The 20,112-nt window shown below is 40.1% G+C and overlaps 1 protein-coding gene across 1 annotated transcript in view; it reads left to right on the top strand.

Annotated features, from left to right (window-relative positions):
• The window catches only part of MGAM (maltase-glucoamylase), a 123,715-nt gene extending 106,023 nt beyond the window's left edge, over positions 1-17,692 (top strand). The window contains exons 35-47 of the mRNA XM_069087400.1: positions 1,418-1,505; positions 1,999-2,137; positions 2,610-2,743; positions 3,005-3,039; positions 3,130-3,246; positions 3,867-4,015; positions 4,980-5,064; positions 5,433-5,489; positions 8,785-8,909; positions 11,258-11,346; positions 12,682-12,731; positions 13,664-13,837; positions 16,320-17,692. Of these exons, the coding sequence (XP_068943501.1) occupies positions 1,418-1,505; positions 1,999-2,137; positions 2,610-2,743; positions 3,005-3,039; positions 3,130-3,246; positions 3,867-4,015; positions 4,980-5,064; positions 5,433-5,489; positions 8,785-8,909; positions 11,258-11,346; positions 12,682-12,731; positions 13,664-13,837; positions 16,320-16,397 (1,320 nt within the window). The 3' untranslated portion in view covers positions 16,398-17,692. The remainder of the gene's footprint in view (positions 1-1,417; positions 1,506-1,998; positions 2,138-2,609; positions 2,744-3,004; positions 3,040-3,129; positions 3,247-3,866; positions 4,016-4,979; positions 5,065-5,432; positions 5,490-8,784; positions 8,910-11,257; positions 11,347-12,681; positions 12,732-13,663; positions 13,838-16,319) is intronic.
• The last annotated feature ends 2,420 nt before the right edge of the window (positions 17,693-20,112 follow it).

The raw sequence follows: 20,112 nt of genomic DNA on the forward strand, positions 1-20,112 counted from the left end.
TTAAAAGTACTTTGGAAATGTTATGGTCCCTGACTAACCATGACCTGTATTCCAGTTTTCCTTCCCCACTTTTTTGAAAGCATCCTTCCCCAAAGGACCAAATTAAAAAAGAAAGAATTCTTACCAGGCGGGTCCCCTTCCCTGGTTCTCAATATCCTTTCATATGGCATTAGTCCATAGCAGCTAGGTGGTGCAGGGGCACTTAGGTGGCATAGTGTACATAGTACACTGGACCTGGAGTCAGGAGGACCTGACTTTACATTTGGTCTTAGACCCTTGCTATCTGTGCAACCCTGGGCAAGTTACTCAAGCCTGTTTCTCTCAGTGCCCTCATCTGTTAAATGAGCTAGAAAAGGAAATGGCAAAGTACTTCAGTATCTTTGCTCAGAAAATCCCAAATGGAGTCAGAGTCAGACGTGACAGAACAACAACAATACAGTGATTATATGCAGATACAGGAGCAAAACACCCTTAAATCCCAGTATTGGGAAATAATGTCTATCAAATAGAAGTAGGATTCCTTTGGTACAACTGGCAGTGAATTCACAACCTTGGATTTTTCCATGACACTTCAGATGATTCTACTTTGATAAGTATTCAGTTGATTGGTGATCCTGTGGATTCTTTTAAACTAAGAATTCTTTTGAAAACACTTTGAAATTTTTCAGAAGTTTATCTGCATACTGTAGCAGAATTGCAAATAATAAGCATAAAGAGTTATTTGTCAGTGGCCTGATCAATCTACCTATTGGTTGTATTTCATCTTCACAGATATACAGGGCTCATGTTGCCTTCCCAGACTTTTTCCGTAACTCAACAGCTGTTTGGTGGAAGAGGGAACTGCTAGAACTCTACAACAATCCCACTGAGCCACAGAAGAGTTTGAAGTTTGATGGATTGTGGATTGTAAGTGCATGTGTTTGTGTGTGTCTGTTTGAATGTGTATACATAAACATACACACATGTTCTAAACATTGTGTAGGTTTGTTTATTTCTGTCCATATGTATGATTGTTCTACACTGGAGTGAATCAGTCCTTAAATGATCAAGACTTTCTGGGCAGCGTTTTATCCCGAGGCTTCCATTTTCTAATAAGGCATTTAACAATCTGTATTTTTAGTACATATTCACCATTACTTTAATGCCTAATATACATGCATATCAGGGAATTTATCTTTTTCACTGAAGTGAATCCAGTATTTCCCCTGAATGTGTTTGACCCTCTAGCATAGCCTGAGATAAAGCAAGGCCCAATCCTCCCAAGTGATCCCCCCCTCTGATTTATTAGTCTCCACATATGTTCTGAGTGCCCCAGCTGTAAGCATTTGTTCATTGTCACCTGGCAGAAGGTAATGATAACATTCTCATGTGTGTATGTAATACACATATACATAAAGATTTGCTTTACATTTTGAAGGATATGAACGAACCATCAAGCTTTGTGAATGGGGCAGTTCCTCCAGGCTGCAGGAATACCACATTGAACCATCCTCCTTATATGCCCTGTAAGTACATTTTCTTTTGGCAGAATATCACCCAGACTCAGGTTTACCTCATCAAAGATACCTTGGCCTAGGATTTGCCTTCAGTCATTACCAGCAGCCTGGCATTGGCAATGTCATTGTTATTGGTGTCTCAAGGGCAATTCCCATCCATATTCTAAACAGTCTTGGCTCATGTCATAGGGGTGTTCAGCGTAAAGGGTAAATGTGCCTACACCCTTGGGCAAGCCTTCCACTTAGCCCCTCTCTAAGGGCCCTTCCTGTTCTCTATCCAGTGGTCTGTGCATTGTACTCAGAATTAATTTTTTCAATTTTCCATTTCTTACTGAGCACTGGAGACAGCTGTTCAAAGCTTTAAATGTTCTACCTCTAACTTGCTTATCATATCCCAAACTCATACTCCATCCTCTCTCATTCCCTCAGCTCAAGCTCCCTCCTTCACTGCCTCCAGAAGAGAAACAGAGGGGCTCTCACATCTTTCCATCTCTTTCTTCAGATCTGGAGTCAAGAGACAGAGGCCTGAGCAGTAAGACCCTGTGCATGGAAAGCCAGCAGTTCCTGCCTGATGGAAGCCCAGTGAGGCACTATGATGTGCACAGTCTCTATGGCTGGTCCCAGACAAAGCCCACATATGAGTGAGTCCCTGCCTCCCTTTCCCCAAGGCCCACAGAGCATGTGGTGGGTAAACAGAATTGGAGTTTCAGATGAATGAAATTGCTGACCCAATTCCTATCTTACATCTCTTTTTTATGTTTAGGAAATACATATTGATAAGAATTATTTAAAGTGACACATCATTAGGACAGTGAAAGTATTCACAAGCTAAAGGAAAGTATGTTCCTCTTCTCACACAAACACTCAAATAAATCATTTTAAAGGTATTTTTAGCCAATGTACCACGTAGTTTGAGTTTCGTCTTTCACTTTGTACAGAGTGCTTTTACAGGCACAGCTTTGTCAAAAGACCCAGTTTGCCATCTTGTTCCCCCCAGTCATTGGCTGAGAATAGTCCTCAGCTCATAGGCTTCACTGTAAGAACCCCCTGAGGAGGATAGATCTTTGTCCTGCCCAGGTAGGTTGTCATTTCTTCTTTCTCTTCCCTGATCAGAGGTGTGCAGGAGGCCACAGGAGAGAGAGGAATTGTGATCACTCGCTCAACCTTTCCCTCTTCAGGACGCTGGGCAGGGCATTGGCTGGGAGACAACACAGCAGCATGGGACCAGCTCTATAAATCCATCATTGGTGAGTGTAGGAATTTTCTTGAAGTTTTCCCTTGGAAGGGAGATGAGTCCATTCTATTTACTCAATAAGTCTGTTGAGTTTTAGGACTCTGGAAGAGAATGAGGGAGGACTCAGGTCCCAGACTAGTTCATTGTATCATTCCATGTATTTCATTGGTCTTTTCTCCATGCTGAGCTTTTAAAGTCAGTGAGCAGGGAAGGGTAGACCCTGGTCCAGTCTACCAACTTGCCTCATGCAACATCTCTGTGGTTCTCATTGCAGGCATGATGGAGTTCAGTCTCTTTGGAATATCCTATGTAAGTCTCACTCAGATTGTGTCGACCACTTGGAGATTGTATCTGAACCCCACAAAATTGTCATTCTCTGTTTTCCCTTTTTGTTTTCAGACAGGAGCAGATATCTGTGGATTCTTTAATGATGCTGAATATGAGATGTGTGCTCGCTGGATGCAACTGGGAGCCTTTTACCCTTTCTCTAGGAACCACAATACAATTGGGCAGAAGGTGAGATGCCAGCTTGTGCCTTAGGCCTTCCCTTGTGATAGAATTTCAGCTTCAGTTCTTCCCCCATGATGTAATGGAGCCCCTCTCACCTGGAAACCACCTCAGAAGTCACCAGTCCTTTCATTCACAATACAAGGGATAACTCACATTCCCTTAGCCAATGGAGATTTCTAATGCATCTCACTTCTGCCAGAAGCTGGAGAGAAAAAGACTAGAGAGCAGAGAACTTTTCTGTTCTGACTTTGGACAATTTTCACAGTTCTGCCACGAGGTTACAATACTAGGACACCTCTAATTTTTCACAGACATTCTCTTTACATGTAACCCAGTACAGTATAATATTGCTGCAGGACAAATATATGTTTGGTTTATGCTGCCCATGATATATTTTTGTATCAGGTCTAATGATTTTTAGGGTCACTCAGGGCAAGAAAGGAGGGATAGAAGAATCAGAATGTCTTCCCTAGCCAAGGTCAAGGGGGATGGCAGCCTGGGGAATTAGGAGCCAGGACTCTGCAGGTTCCCTTTGTAGGATAGGGGAGCTTTCTAGTGATCTGGCCTGTTTCCTAGTGAAGGCAGGTGAAGGGTTTGGTCTGAGCATTCCCTCCTTCTGTCTCTAGAGACAAGACCCTGTGGCTTGGAATTCCACCTTTGAGGATCTTTCAAGAAATGTCCTTCAGACAAGATACACCCTGTTGCCTTATCTCTACACCCTGATGCACATGGCCCATGTAGAAGGCAGCACTGTTGTCCGGCCCCTTCTGCATGAGTAAGTTCCCTCTCTGTTTCTCCAGGTCCTACATTGGATTCCATTTTGAATTGCAGTGGGAAGCTCTTTATGGTTATCTCCCCCTGCTAGAGTGGGAGGTCCTTGAGAACAGAGCTTGTCTTGCTTTCCTGTGTGTTTCCCCTCTGCCTTGTGTCTAGTGAGCATTTAATCAGTATTTTTTTCATGCATTGATACATTCTAAAGTGAAGTATATTCCTTAGGTATATTCCATAGGTAGCCTATGGAAGCAAGCACGAATTTGGAATGAGAAGATCATTTTGTTGTTGTTTTTGCTGTTTATCTCAGCTATGACAGTAGTTTGTGACCAGGAGCAAACCATTTGTTCTCTCTGAGGCTCAGCTTTCTTATCTGTAAAGTGGGGACAATAATAATGGCACTTCTGATCTCATAGATATGTGATGAGGAAAGCATTCTGAAAACCTTAAAGCACTGTATAAATATGTGGGAGTTGTTTTTTTTTAATTTTTACTGTTTGAAAAGAAAAGAATTATACAAGGACACTTGATAATCCAGAAGTCATTTCTTTTTGCTCTAGTGTTAGAGTGAATCATATTTTTCTTTTTAAAGCAGCAATTTGACTTTACTTCTTATGACTAAAATGGCTAAATTAATTTAAAATATTTCTTAAACATCTGCATAATAGTAGGAGAAATCCTTGGTTCTAGGAAATAAGGCAAAGTTACTTCAATATTTCAAATGCACCATGGTTACTATTCCTGCCTGTGCCTGATTGAACCAGACCTGGGGGAAGAAGGAAGGACTCAAAGGGCACAGAATTTGGGCATTTTGTGGGCGAAGCCTAAATCCCCTAGAGATTTGTCCAAATCATGAAGTATTACTAATTTCTAAGGTCCCTTTGAGCACTAACTTCAGTGATCCAATTACCTGAGAAAACATTCATTGTCCTTACCATTTACTTGTGACATCATGTTTTCCTGTTCAGGTTTGTGGAAGACAAAGAAACCTGGGACATATTCCATCAATTCTTATGGGGTCCTGCCTTCTTAATCAGCCCTGTCCTGGAACCTGTGAGTATAGATTCACCTGAGCCCTTATAAGATCCAAACTGAGATATAATATTGAGTAATAGAAATTAGTCTGAGCTTGGCATTCTGAGTGGTGGTGTCTAGCCCTTGTATTGGCATTAATTGTTCTGCAGTTTAAAATCATTTTTGATGCTTTGATTTCCTTATCTATAAAATGAATGATCCTCCTATCTATCCATAAGTCAGGGGGATCATTGGAAGACAATTAGAAAATGATAAATTCATCAGATATTTGCTTTTTAATACTCTTAAAAGTAGTGATTATTATTCATGTTAATTCCTCTGGGTAATTTTGGACAATTTCCCCAGTTCTTTATTGACTTATTTTTATGTTATCTAATTTATTGTAGAATACCCGGAATGTGACTGCCTACTTTCCCAATGCCCGCTGGTATGATTACTATACGGTAAGCTGCTGTGATGGTACACGGGAGCTCATGCTCCCTCTGTTCAGAATGATGTGTTTGGTCTAGGTCTGAAATGGGGTGGTGGGTGGTGGAGACATCTTATCCTGGAACATTGTCAGGATCTCTGTCAGGTTTGTCTCACACAGTCCTTGGGTAGGTATCCCTGTCATACTCTATCATCAATACTCTTTCCAGTTTTCCTGATCATAAGCATGGGTAGCTGTCAGTCTTCCAAAGTCAACTATTTACTAAGCACTTTTCAAAAACTTCGGGAGCAATGGTGACTGGCCCTTGTGAGCTGAGTGAATCACTTGTACCTAAGTAGAAAAGAGAAACTCTATGAAATACCTAGAGCAAGTTTTGCTCACAGGGTCTTCAATTTCTGAATTAGTTTTGGTTGGATTCATGCTCAGGGCACTAAAGGAATCTTCAGATATAGCTTTAGGGAAATAGTTTCTACTCAGACTAAGTCAATATAGTCAGGCCTGGGAGAATCATAAAGGTGATGGCGAAGTTCTTATTTCCCTCATTCAATGGTATGTAAAGGCACATTGTAGGTTAGTGGCAACAAGAATTACTCAAACTACAATCAATTCAGGATTGGTGCAAATTTCTAAAACTTTTACTCTATTATCTCTATGCAGATGACTTTTACATAACACATTATTAACAGTATTCCTCCTAAAGTACAGTCTCATAAATATGTACAGCCCATGCTTTATAAGCAATTTTAGCTATCAAGACAGAGAGAAGTGTAGGGTGATCTACTCTTTCAAAGCTGAGTGAATAAAGTTCATTTGAAAAACAAATACAGACTTTGGGAAACAGGCCAAGTAGTTTCTATAGTCAGGGCCTGGAGCTCCTATGCCAGTTACAGTCACTGTCACCTGGAAGCTATTCAGGGTGTTTCCAAGGCAGCTTCATTGTGATAATCTCTGCCATGATTGAGTCATCACAATCAAGACTTGACAAAGTAGCAGGAAAAAAATAAAGCTGGGTATTGTTCCCACTTTATCCTGACTTCATTTTTTTTTTTGCTTTTCCTTTGGAGGGCAATTGGGGTTAAGTGACTTGCCCAAGGTCACATGGCTAGTAAGTCTTAAGTGTCTGAGTCTGGATTTGAACTCAGGTCCTCATGACTCCAGGGCCAGTGCTCTGTTCACTGTGCCACCTAGCCACCCCTATCCTGACTTCCTAAAAGGGAACAGAAAGGAAAAGGAATTGAGACAGCAGAAAGAAAGGAAGGCAGCAGAAGAAAAAATAGATTGTCGTGTCCAACATTCATCAATTCCAGAGTAGAATAATGAAATAAAGCAATAACGGGAGGAACTAGAGTCTCAGAATTGGCAGACCATGAAACATACTTAATCTACACCTTGACCTTCAAAGCTTTTCTTTCTTCTGCCACATTCCCATATAGAGGTTAGACAGCATTCTTTGCTTAATGGCTATGAACTTGTTACCTCCTAAGTTCACCAGTTAATATATACATTTTGAATTACCAGGAAATTCTAACTTCCACTTAACTGACTTCCTGTGACTTCTACCTAGTTCTTTCCCCTATTCTTCCCCCCCCCTTTCTCTCTTTACCCTAAGCCCTCAGTTCAGAATAGTAGTCATTTTTACTACTCCCTCTCCCTCTCCTGGGCAGCTAGATGGCTTAGTGGATAAAGCACTGGGTTTGAAGTCTGAAAGACCTGAGTTCAAACCTGGGCTTGGACACTTGCTAGCTGTGTGACCGTGGGTAAGTCATTTAATCCCTCTTTGCCTCTGTTCCCTCTCTGTAAAATGGGGACACACTGGAAAAGGAAAGGACAAACCAATCCAGTATCTTTGCCAAGAAAGCCAGGGAGAGTTGACTATGATTGAATGGCCTAACAACAACAATTGCTCCCTTCTTGCTGGAATGAACCTGCAGAATATTTGTTTGTGACTAGACTATTTTGTTCTGCAGCTAAGGTTACTCTCCAGTAGCCAGCTTCTTTTAAGGGAACTAAGGGTAAATGGAGCAACATTTTTTTTTCTTCTCTGAGTGTGGAGTTCCTGGCAATTGTGAAATTTCTGTGCAATGATAGTGATGGAAGCTACATGAAGGAAATGGAGACAGTCTATGTTAAAATTAAAGTATTGCCATGAAAACACGACGAGAAACAAAATAAGACAATAGCTACAGGAATTGAACATGGTCAAGACAATTTTTCTTTAAGCTCAGAGATAGGAAAGAGACAACAAAGAGAGAGTTATTGGTAATGTTGGAGAATAGTCAAGTGTTGAGGTAGGGTCCCTCTTTCTATTAATGATGCTGCCATATTGTCCAAATAACCTAGACTTGAAATCTTGAAGTCGTCTTTGATAGTTGTACCTCCCTTACCACCCCACCAAAACTGCCAAGTCCTGTATAGTTTATCTCTGTTTTGTCTTTGAAATCTATCCTCTTTTCTCTGTTCCCACTGCTACCACACGAGACATTAGAACTGGTCCACTGTGAGAGTTTTCTAATTTGTCTTCCTGCCCCTAGTCTCTCTCCTTGTAAATCTTTCTTCCAGAATTGTCATAATGTATATTTATGATTATGTTATAGTCAAACTCCAAAACTTTCCCAGTTGTGTCTGGAATAGCCTGGCATTCAAGGCCCTTTATTTATACTTTAGTCCAACTTACTTTCTCCATGTTCTCCATGATTTACTCTATGGTGTGGCCAAATTAGACTGTGATGTTTACAATGGTCCCAAACACTGCTGAGCTGTGGCCCAATTAAGTTGAATTTTCAGTGTCCTAGATTTGTATTGTTCTTTTCTTCTTCTCCAGAAAATGCAACAGAAAAGATCCAGGTACAAGAGCTGAGAAATAGGAGTTGGTAGAAGAGACGTAGTGTCTCTTTAAGCTTAAAGATGTGTAAGAGGTCTATTGATGATGAGGGAAACTATGAAACAGCTGATTGGGAAGTCCAGGTTGGGTAGCCACTCTCCTCTGACCCTGCCTTTAGTTTTCAGTTAAGTGAATTATTGTAGTTTCACTTAGGGTGGTAGGCAGATTCAGTGGACATGGTACAGTGGGAGAGCTGAAGTTGAGACTGGAGAAAGGCAAGTACCAAAGGATGGATCTCCCAGGTGGGAGTGTACTGGTTTAAGGTGTAGCAGAACTCTATGTGGATGATGGGTAGCTATGAATAAAGTCCAGTAAAATGAATAGGAGGGCATTAAACTGTTTTATTCTGCCATGTTATTACTCAGCTAAAGGGAAATACCTTAAGCAAATATTGTCTCTCATTATCCCCGCCTGTCTCTTGCCTCAGGGATCAGACATAGGAGTGAGGGGAAAGTTTACAACATTATCAGCTCCCCTTGACCATATCAATCTTCATATCCGTGGGGGCTACATCCTTCCATGGCAAGAACCTGCCAATAACACCTACTACAGGTGAGTAAGAGACTGGAGAGTTTCCCTATCTATATCACCTTTCCTAAGAGACATTAGTTTCAACATTAATTTTTACTGGAGTGTAGCAACTCCTTGATACAATTGATACCAAGTTCTTTGACTGATTATTACAAACCATTCTCAGGTTTTGGTTGGAAAGAGGTAAAACTTGGGAGTGGATGTTGGACTTTGGGGATTCAGTCAGGAAGGCAGGGGAGGGGCTGTATGATTCATGGTAATCTTGGATAATATATTAACTCTCCTTCTGATGTCCTTTCTTATGTTTCTGGGATGTTGGGAAGGTTAATGCTTTTAAAGTCATTAAGGTATGTCCAGTAAAGGATTTAGGAATTCTAAGACCAAAGATACTAAGAAACAGAATAGTGCTGTAGAAAAAGAGCTGAATGTAGAGTCATAGGACATGAGTTCAAATCTTACCTTTACCATAGCACAAATTCACTTAACCTTTCTGGTCCTCAACTTCCTCATCTAGAAAATGAGGGGATTAGATTAGCTGGTTTCAAAGTCCCCTTCCAGGATGAAATCTTGGTTCTATAACTTCTTAAGGCACAATGTAAAGAGTGCTGGTTTTCTGATAAGTACCTGAGTTTGAATCCCAGCTCTTCTAGACAGAGGTTAAGTTACTTGCTCAGGATGACACCTTGGACTTTACTTAAGTTTTGGTTTCTGATCTATAAAATGAGGGTACTGGACTAGATGAATGAAAAGCCAATGATTAAGCACATAATGTAGGCCAAGCAGGGAAGCTACATAGTACAATGGATAGAATGGTGGGCCTGGAGTCAGGAAGACTCATCTTCATGAGTTTATGCAAGTTCATATCTGGCCTCAGACACTTACTAGCTGTGTGACCTTGGGCAAATCACTTAACCCTGTTTGCCTCATCTGTAAAATGAACTGGAGAAGGAAATGGCAAACCACTCTATAATCTTTGCCAAGAAAATCCCAAATGGGGTCACCAAGGATCAGACATGACACAGGCCAAGCACTGTGCTAAGTTTTGGGAATATAAATACAAAATTGCAAATAGTCTTTCCCCTCAAGGCACTTACATTGCTAACAGGAAACGACAGTACATGTAGGGAAAAAAAATGGACTTTGATGGGTACTTTTGTAAGTTATGTGAGTGGAAAGATGGTGAGTGGAGCCTGGGGAATAGACTGATACACCTTTTTCTAGTAGCAATTGTGATATAGTTGTATTGTTTTAATTATGGCTCTAAAACCGAAATTAAGGGTGGGATAGAGGGACACACGTACATCATAGATGTTGCTTGTGAGAAGTTGGCTAGATAATAAGGTGAAGAATAGCTCCAGTAGCCAGCCTTAGGTCACACATGAGTGTATGGATACATCCAGAAACATATAGAAACTGATGTTATTGGCACTTTAACTTGAATTTTGAGCAGTTTGGTGGTTCAATGGATAAAGCAATGAAAGACAGAAAGACATGTGTTAAAATCCAACCTCAGACACTTACTATCTGTGTGACCTTGTACAAGTTACTTAATCTTTGTTTGCCTTAAACTACTGGAGAAGGAAATGGCAAACCACCCAAATATCTTCACCAAGAAAACCTCAAGGACAACATTGGTGTGCTATTGTCCATGGGATCACAAAGAGTTGGAAATGATTGAACAACAACAAATTTTTTTCTTTTTTTTTTAATTTTAAATTTTTGCTTTTTGGAAGGCAATTGGGGTTGTGACTTGCCCAAGGTCACAGGCTAGCTTTTCTGTTAAGTGTCTGAGGTTGGATTTGAACTCAGGTTCCTCCTGACTCCAGGGCTGATGCTCTATTCACTGTGCCACCTAGCCGCCCCACAACAACAAATTTCAATTTTAATTCCCTTCCTTGCAAAATACATGGTACCACATGCTCTAAAGACAGCTATGTGGTAGAGTAGAAAGAGGTTTGGGCCTGAAGTTAGGAAGACCTGAGTTCAAACCTTGCCTACAAAATTTGCTAGCTATATTGTTCAATTGCTTAGGTTATGTCCAACTCTTGGTGACCTCATGGACTTTTTTCCATGGGACTTTTTTGGCAAAGATACTTGGGTGGTTTGCCATTTCTTTCTCTTGTGGCAAACAGCTGTGTGACCCTAGGCAAATCACTTGACCTCTGTTTGCTGCAATTTCCTTATTTGAAAATTGGGGATAATGGTAGCACTTGAGGGAGGGCTATTGTGAAGAACAAATGAGGTAACACATAGGATGTGCTTTGTGAACACTAATTCGTTATATGAATCCTAGCTGGTATTATTAAAAGTAGTAACTAAAATGTACTCCATGGGTGTGGGTCTAACCATTTTTTCTCATGCTAACGTAGCCGGCAAAACTTCATGGGTCTCACAGCTGCCTTGGATGATGAAGGAAATGCTGAAGGCTGGCTCTTCTGGGATGATGGACAGAGCATCAGTGAGTAGGGGCTGCCTGGGCAAAGTCTAATTGCCCCCATCAAAAGGCTTGTGTATAGAACTGTTTTGTTCTTTTCTTATTCAAGCTCAAACTACTTATAAAGTTTTATTTTTAAAGCCAGTTATAGCCACAGCATGGCATGTTGGATAAGGTATTAGATGTGCAGTCAGGAAGTTCTGGGTGCAAATCCTGCTTAGCTGTGTGACCTTGAACAAGTCCCCTAATCTCTTTGTGCCCCAATTTCTTCATCTATCAAATGAGAGGTTGAACTTGGTGACTTCTAAGATTCCTTCCATCCATTATCCTATTATTACAGAAAATTTGCATGTCTAGATAAGCTCTAAGTTCCTGCCCAGGGCCCAGCTACCTAAACTACTACCACAGGAAGAAACAGGAATAAAGTCTTATAAGAAAAGTTTTTTTTTAAATTAATATCTGTTATTTATTTCTGATTATATCTCCTTTCCCTTCTTCATCAAGCTATTGCTTGTCACAAAGAATAAAGAGGAAAGTGAAGCAGGTGGTAAAACAAGCCCAAGTGCTCTCTTTGTTACTAGGACATAGTTTTTACGTAGCTAGTGAGCCCCTTACATAGTCATGGCTGTGATGTTAACAATCATCTCCTAGTGTACTCAAGGAAACTCACTGACAGAGGTAAACGTGATCCCATCCAGATCAGGAGAAACCTAACCCTTTGGTGGAAGCATAATGATTATCCCTGGTTGTCCTGGTGGCGGTTTTATCCTCACCTGTAGCAGGAGATAGATGGTTGTTCCCTTTCCCAAGTAGTTGTTGCTATTAGCTGCAACACAGTGGTCCCCTGGAGCATGTAGAAAACACTGCCTTTCCTGAGCACTTGTTGGCAATGGTATTGTGCAGAGAGAACAAACCCAAAGTAGTACCACCATCACTTGACCAACACCTTAATTGTTAGTTTAAGCAATGATTGGACACAGACTTGTAATGTTTATGGTCATGTTTTATTTTTAACTTCTAAATAAGCTATATCTTAATCATCAGAAACCTTCTAATTAATAATAGGAAATCACCATGATTTCCCAAGCTCCCTGAACCATTAATTATATACTAAAAATCCTGTCTGTTACATGTGTATTGCCCCTCCATGAAAGTCTTCTGTTGGTGAAGAGAATCACCTGGATTTCCAAAGACTGTAACAACAAAGTGAATGCTCTAGGAGTCCTACCAAACTGGGGATACCAATCCCCCTGAGCCCAGTAGTGGATGGGAAGGGGAGGCGGTGATAGGTGAACCTTGGAGAAGGGAAGTAGTCAGGGAAGATGCGATGACCCTCTTGAATATACTGTTCATTTGCAGATACATATGAAGAAGGAAATTATTATTTGGCAAGCTTTTCTGTTGGACAGGTAAGTGTTATTAATGATATTAAAGGCCCATATTATGCCATTTTCAGACATGGCACAGTAGATAGAGTGTAGGCTGGGAATATGTAAGACCTGGGTTCAAGTCCCACCTTTAATAATATTTGTGTAACTCTGTAGTCCTGAAATGATTTCATTTAATCCTCACAATATGTAAAATAGGTGTTATTATTATTTCCATTTTACAAATGAGAAAACTGAGTCTGACTTAGGTCTTCCTGACTCATTATGACCAGGGTCTCTCCCCTGCACCAAGGTGTTTCCTTAGAGTGTGTCTTCTATGTCTTTCTATACTGCCTTGTGATTCTTCCCTATTTGTAAGTGTGTTCTCTCTCCTCATCATCCTGGGAGACCAGAGTTCTAGCCATATGATCTTGAGTAGTCAATTTTCTCCTTTGGGATCTAGGTTCCTTATCTGTAAATTGAGAAGACTGAGCTAAATTACTTCTAAATTTTTCCCACTCAGTATGTCTATTATTTTAGTCTCCACTATTTGAAATTAGTGAGCGACTCTGTCTCTCACAGGACTTAGTTAAGTTTGAGGCAGAGAAAAGGTGCTCACTAAATGCTCTTTGAGTTAATAACCTGTCAGGGGATACAGATGTATTCATTGCTAGGCACTTAGATAGTCCTGGTTATCCTGTGAAATAATCCTGATAAAGATAAAGGCAGTGACCTTGAAATTATTTTCATTATTTGACCTAGATAGTAGTACCTTGGTTTCCCCATCAGCAAATAGAGGTAATGCAATGCCCACATTTCTGTTACGGTAGGAAGAAAAAGGGAGAAATGGACTGATTGTGTTCTGAATAACTGTACACTATTCACTTGATATGGAATGAAGGGGAATTAAGAGAGATAAAGTGACTTCATAATTTCCTCTCCTCCCCATCCCCAATGTTTCTCTCTTTTCACAGAACAAACTGGAGAACCACATCATTCACAACCAATATATTGAAGCTATGAGACCACTGTGGCTGGGTTATATTCACATATGGGGAGTAGGCACTGCCTCTATTACCCAGGTCAACGTTTCTTATGACAACCAAAATTTCACCTCAGTCAGCTTTCACCATGACCAAGAAACACAGGTTTGTTACTAATGAAAGGTCTTGCTGAAATGTCTTAAGTGGTGAGCCCTTGTAGCTCCATTCATGTGTTTGCCTTCCAGGTTCCCCCTCCCCACCTTCCCCCATCTCTCCTACCACTTTAGCTCAGGTTCATGGGGAAAGTGAAAATGGGATACATGGGAGAGACTGAGGCTCTTAATCTTTTTTGTTGTTGTTGTTGTTGCTTTTTGGAGGGCAATTGGGGTTAAGTGACTTGCCCAAAGTCACATGGCTAGTAAGTGTGTCAAGTGTCTGAGGCTGGATTTGAAATCAGGTCCTCCTGACTCCAGGGCCAGTGCTCTACTCACTGCACCACCTAGCCACCCCTAAGGCTCTTAATCTTAACATTTCATTCCTAAATATAGAAATTTGGACAAAGTCTACATTAGATGGCCCCTTTTGAATAAGAAAAAAACTACCTGGAAGATTGATTCCCAGGAGGAAGAAATAATCAGTCATTCCACAAATACTTATTTTTAAATTCAATTTTATGTTCAATTCTCTCCCTCCCACCTTCCCCTCTCTGATCCATTGAGAAGGGAAGAAAAACAAAACCCTCAATAAGTGATTATTAAAAGTCTACTATTTGCTAAGTGCTGGGGAAGCAAAGAGAAAAATAAAATGCCCCTTCTCTCAATGAACTTTCATTCTATTGCGGGAAACTAGATAGATATAGAGATATATAGATATAAAAAAATATATACACAGAAATATATAGTTGCATAGATATAGCTGTAGATAGATAAACATATACACATATTTACATATAAACATATATACATGCACATATATATGTATATATATGAAAGCATATATAACGGAAGGGAAGAAACATTTATTTTGTGCCTACTTAGAGCCAGGCACGGTGCTAAGTACTATTACAATTACCTCATTTGATCCATATATAGTATATGCTCAAAAAATGCTAGGTGATTTGGGGAGGGATAGGCGGGTATGATAAAAGGCTTCATGTAGAAGGTGGTATTTGGCATGAGTCTTGAAGAACATAAATAATTCTAAGAATTAAGGGTGAGGAGGGTGTATATTTTAGGTCTAGGGAATAATCATTGCAAAGGTATGAAGATGGCAGTAGAAAGGTTATATGTGAGGAATGGTAAGGTTAGTTTGTCTTGACCACAGAGTGTGGGAAAGGAGAATCAGTAAGGCATGAGGAGGCTGGGAAGATTCAATTGTGGCCAGGTGTCAAGGACTTCAAATGCCAGAGGACTGATGTTGAAGAGAACTATATCTTATTTCACTCTCTCCTAGTCTTAGTATTATTAACTATTCCCACCCAAATCACACACTGCGAATTGGAAACCCCCACCTGCTTGTGCATTTTAAAATGCATCACCTATCTTCCTCTCTTCCTGAACACATTGATCTCCATACAGGTATTCTTCTGAATTTTGTTCTGATGTTTGTTATTGTTTGTACATTTATTTCTATTTTCATAAAAAGCAATTTCCCCCCTCTTCCACCAAAGATCATAGAGGACTACACACATAGTATGTTGGCATACACATAGTATTCTGGCTGACTCATAGAATGACACAAGATTGTAACAAGCTAAGAATCAGTTGGTAGTAGGTGGTGTGGTTGATGGAATATTGGGCCTGGAGTCAGGAAGACTCATCTTCCTTAGACACTTACTAGCTGTATGACCCTGGGCAAGTCACTTAATTCTGTTTGCCTTGATTTCCTCATCTGTAAAATCAACTGGATAAGGAAATGGCAAAATCACTCCAGTATCTCTGCCAAGACAACCTCACATGGGGTCATGAAGAGCTGGATATGACTGAAAACAATGAAACAACAATAATAAATAGCTTTCAACCTCCTTAGGATTATTTGCTTAAAAAGAATGATACATCGGGGTGGCCAGGAAGCACAGTGAATAAGAGCATCGGACCCAGTGTCGCGATGACCTGGGGATCGAGTCCAGGCTGAGACACTTATTACCCACCCAGCAACACCTGGCTGTGTAACCTTGAGCAAGTTACTTAACCCTGATTGCTTAAAAAAAAAAGAATGATACATAGAAGCAAAAACAGAATATGCTTGGTGTTCTTCAATTGGGAGGTGGAGAAATGAAGAAAAGATGGAGGGGAAAAAAGCAGGTAGGCTGGGTCCAGCAGAGACAGAATCACATAGGAAATTATGTAGTACTGAGAAAAGGTAGCAAGGAGAAAGCATGAAATACATTGCTCTGCATTTGTGTCCTTTGAGTCGGATACCGAGCCTCTTGGCCAGGCTATGCTCTTTACTGGCTGGTGACCTTGAGCTAGTAACTTGATTTACCTGATCTTCAGTTTCCTAATCTGTTTAACAAGGATCATAATACTCATGCTGCCTCGGTTGGGCACACTGTGCTTATCATAGGAGAGGCCTCTGGGGGGAAGTCTGTTGGCCTCTGCTTAGATTTGTGGAGAGAGAACCCATAGTCTTGTTTGGTTCCCTGCAGGTACTTTCAATGGACTTGACCACACACAATATAAGCTTGGAGTATACCCTTGTGGTGACATGGCAGAATTCCTTATGACCATGTGGAGCAAGACCTTGAACCAGTTATTGGAAGACCTTTATGGACCCTTGTAATCAATATATTTGCAGATAGCCATTATATATTCTAACACTTTGTTTAATTGAGCAATATTTAATTAAAAAATGTTATGGCATTTAATTTGGGCTTTATCAATAACTCTGTATGCTTTGAATCTTTAATGGGAGGGCATGGGCAGATTACTTTTTTTTTCTTTATAATTGAGTGGGAACAGAAGGCTCATTACTGTTGTTCAGTATTTTCTGAAGAGAAATTGTGGCAACAGTCCTCATTAGGTTGACTTGTTTAGGGCCAAAAATAACACCTCTTTATTGACCAAAGATGTACCTTTGTGTCCTAAGAATCTTAGTGAAGTTTTAAGATTTAATTGCATAAAACTCCAGTAGGCTTTTAGGACACCCTTTATAGGCAGCTAGATGATGCAGGGCAGAGAGCGCTGCAAATGGAATTAGGAAAAACTCTGTTCAAATCCTGCCTCAGATGCTTATTAGCCATTTGACCCCAGGCAAGTTATATAACCTCTTCTAGGTCCAGTTTCCTCATATGCAAAATGGGGATAATAATAGCACCTACCTCAGAGTTGTTGTAAAGATTAAGTGAGAAAACACACACATTTTGGTTATGTAGAAATATTTTATAAGTGCTAGTTATTATTATCATGATGTAAATCTTGGCCCAGGAGAGCTTTAGGTCCAGGAGGTCATTTTGGACACTAGAAAAGATCCAGGGAGTTCTGGCATTTGTTAAAGGGAGGAGAAAATGGATATAGAGACCATGGTAGAATGGGGGCAAAGGGGAAAAAAAAGATCAGTGAGGAAGATCAGAAGTAGAGGAGGGTTTGGGAAGGGAAAGATGAGAAGTTAGAATTGATGAATAATTGAGATCTGATGGAAAGCTGAGTAGAGTGAAGGTAATGCCACTGAAAGGAGAAAGACAAATGCAATTTGTAGCAATGCACCAAGCAACCTGCAAGAGGAGGGATTGAAACAGGTTTATAGCCATATGGAATTTATTTTTTCAGCAATGTATTTAGAAATATTTAAATTATATATCTCTTCCTCTGTATTAGTTTTATAAAGTACATTACACACTCACATAGCCTAGGCCTCTGGGACATCTCTTTTAATTCCATTGATTCTTCTTTTTCAATTAGCTTTTGTTGTATTTGTTCTTATTTTCTAATTTTTTTTCACCAACTAAAATAATTACATTTATTTTTTTCTTTTGTAAATATGTGCTCAGAAATAAAAGTTTGCCTCCCTTTTGGCCACACTTCATAACTTTAGGTGTTTTATTTCTACTGTTGTTGTTAGTGTAATTGTATATTGTTTCTTTAATTTGTTCTTTAACTCAACCATTAGCCAGCAAGATTTTTTTTCTTAGTCTTTATATAGGCCTGCATCTTCAACCATATTTCTTTTCATTGCTATTTTTATTATAGTAAGGAAGGTCCTCTTATATAGTGGCAGGACATGGATGTAAAGCCAAGCACAAGCAGCTTTCCAGAGGTCTGCTGCTGTGAATAGCATCAAGGTTCTGATTACAAAGTATGGTGAACTCTCTATTTATTCAGCAGTAAATTAAAACAAAACATTCATAGAAACCAAAGTACAGCATTCACAATGTTATGACATAACTTATCACTAAAATGACCACATAGTTTTCACCAAAATGGTCACATAGTTTTAAGCAAAAGATATCATTCAATAAGTCCTTAACTCAATCATCCTTAAGGAGGATTGCCTCCTTAATGGACACAAAGTACAAAGGTCAAAGTTCTCCACCCCTAGGTCACATTGTCTTAATCTCTCAGTCAAAAAGTCTTTTTTCTTTTTAATTGGGGATTAGTTTCCAGTCATCCTTAATTCAATCATCCTGAAGAGATACAGGATACAGAGTACAAAGTCCTCCAACCCCTAGGCCACAGTAAATCATGATCTTCTCAGTTTGCATTAAATACCTAAGTAGAGGTCTTTTGACTCAAGGCTGGCTCTCATATTCCATGGTTCCTCTTCCATGGTACCAATTCCTGGCCAACTGCCACCTGCATTCAAGGGCAGGCGGCTCTCAGTTCCTTGTCCATCTCCTTGTCCAGTTCTTTGTCCAGTTCCTTGTCCAGTTTCCCATTCCATATTGAAGCTCACAGTGTTTAGTCCACCTCCTTCACAGTTTCTGTTCCTGGGAAGACAAAGCTTAACAAAGCCATAATAATATTCATGAATATTGCCAGCACCATCATCAATTCACTATCTGCCTGTGAAATCAACACAGACCTTCCAACAAGGTCTAAGAACTCAACACAAATCAACAGTATAGAAATACACAGACCCACACCAAGCAGTCAACACAAATCAATAACATAGAAATCAACAAAGACCCACAAACAAGGTCCAAGAGGTTAACACAAATCATTAGTAAAGTCCCAGGATCTCCAAAACTCTCTCCCAGGACTTCTGTAAACAGACAACCAGAAAATCCTCTTTCAGCACTTCCAGTAAGGTTCCAGGACTTCTGTACAAAATATCACAAACAAACCTCAACACAGACAGAACAGACAGAGTTCCAGGATACCACACATTTTCTCCTTCTTGACTCTGCCACCACAAGAGTTCTCTTCTCAATTCTGCTCAGTTCTCTATTCTCTTCTCAGTTCTCAGTTCTGTTCAGTTCTCAGTTCTTCTCTCTTCTCAGTTCTGCAAACACAAGTTCTCTTCTCAATTCTGCTCTCTCCAGCCTGGGCCTCTCCTTATATGTGGTCAATAGATGCTCCCCTTTCTGTTGCATCAGCAATAGGAGTTCACAAGTTCTAGGGTTCACAAGTTGTGGGGTTTCCAAGTTCTTCTCAACAAAAGACTTAATATAACCGTGGGCAAGAACTGAAACAAGGCGTCAGCTAAATAGCTGAAACAAGGTGCTGACTACTTCTTTGCTTGCCATTACAATGGAGAGGCTATCAGGCTGCCTAAGGAAGGACAAAGAAACACAGGTTGGAAACAGAGCAGGTCAAAGCTTCTGTGTTGATTGGCAGTGAGATTGGCCTCTGGGGCCTTTTGAGTGGTGGCTGTGTGGTTGCTGTACTTCTAGCCTGGGAGATCAGGAGGAGGAAGAAGAAGAAATAAGAGAAGAAGAAGGAGTAGGAGAAGGAAGCCAACAAAATTGATAATAAGAAAATAAATGAACAAAGATTTGGGAAAAATATAAAAGTGGGTAGTCTAAATAAACCAATTACTGAAAAGCAACATAAGGCATTAGGATAAGCTGTGACAGAAAAGTTGCAAAGCACAACTAAAAGGAAATTTGTATTGGGAAAAAAAAAAGATCAAAGAAGAGATAAGGCCACTTCTCAGGGTAAATGGAGGGACTTTGCAGAAGGTACAAGTGATCTCCCCTTAGGATCACAGGATTACAGATCCAGAACTGAAAGGGTCTCAGAAAGGATCTTGTTTGTTTATTCTGCCAAATGTAATGATTTTGAAATAAGAAAGGACCAACAAAAATAATTAATGGGGAGTGACTAAATAAGTAGAGGGATTGTAAGCTGATCTTAATGAATTCAAGTGACCAAGCCTAGCTGCACTACAACCCTTGATGCTGAAAGAATTGATGATTGTCAATCAGTCACCACCAAGTCTCATCAATTTTACCTCCACAACCTAACTCAAATCTGTCTCCTCACTGTTGATGAAGCCACTAT

Source organism: Petaurus breviceps, unplaced genomic scaffold (assembly GCF_028583685.1).
Source record: "Petaurus breviceps papuanus isolate PSGF00001 unplaced genomic scaffold, PetGlider_PUasm1.0 181, whole genome shotgun sequence".
Classification (NCBI taxonomy): Eukaryota; Metazoa; Chordata; class Mammalia; order Diprotodontia; family Petauridae; genus Petaurus; species Petaurus breviceps.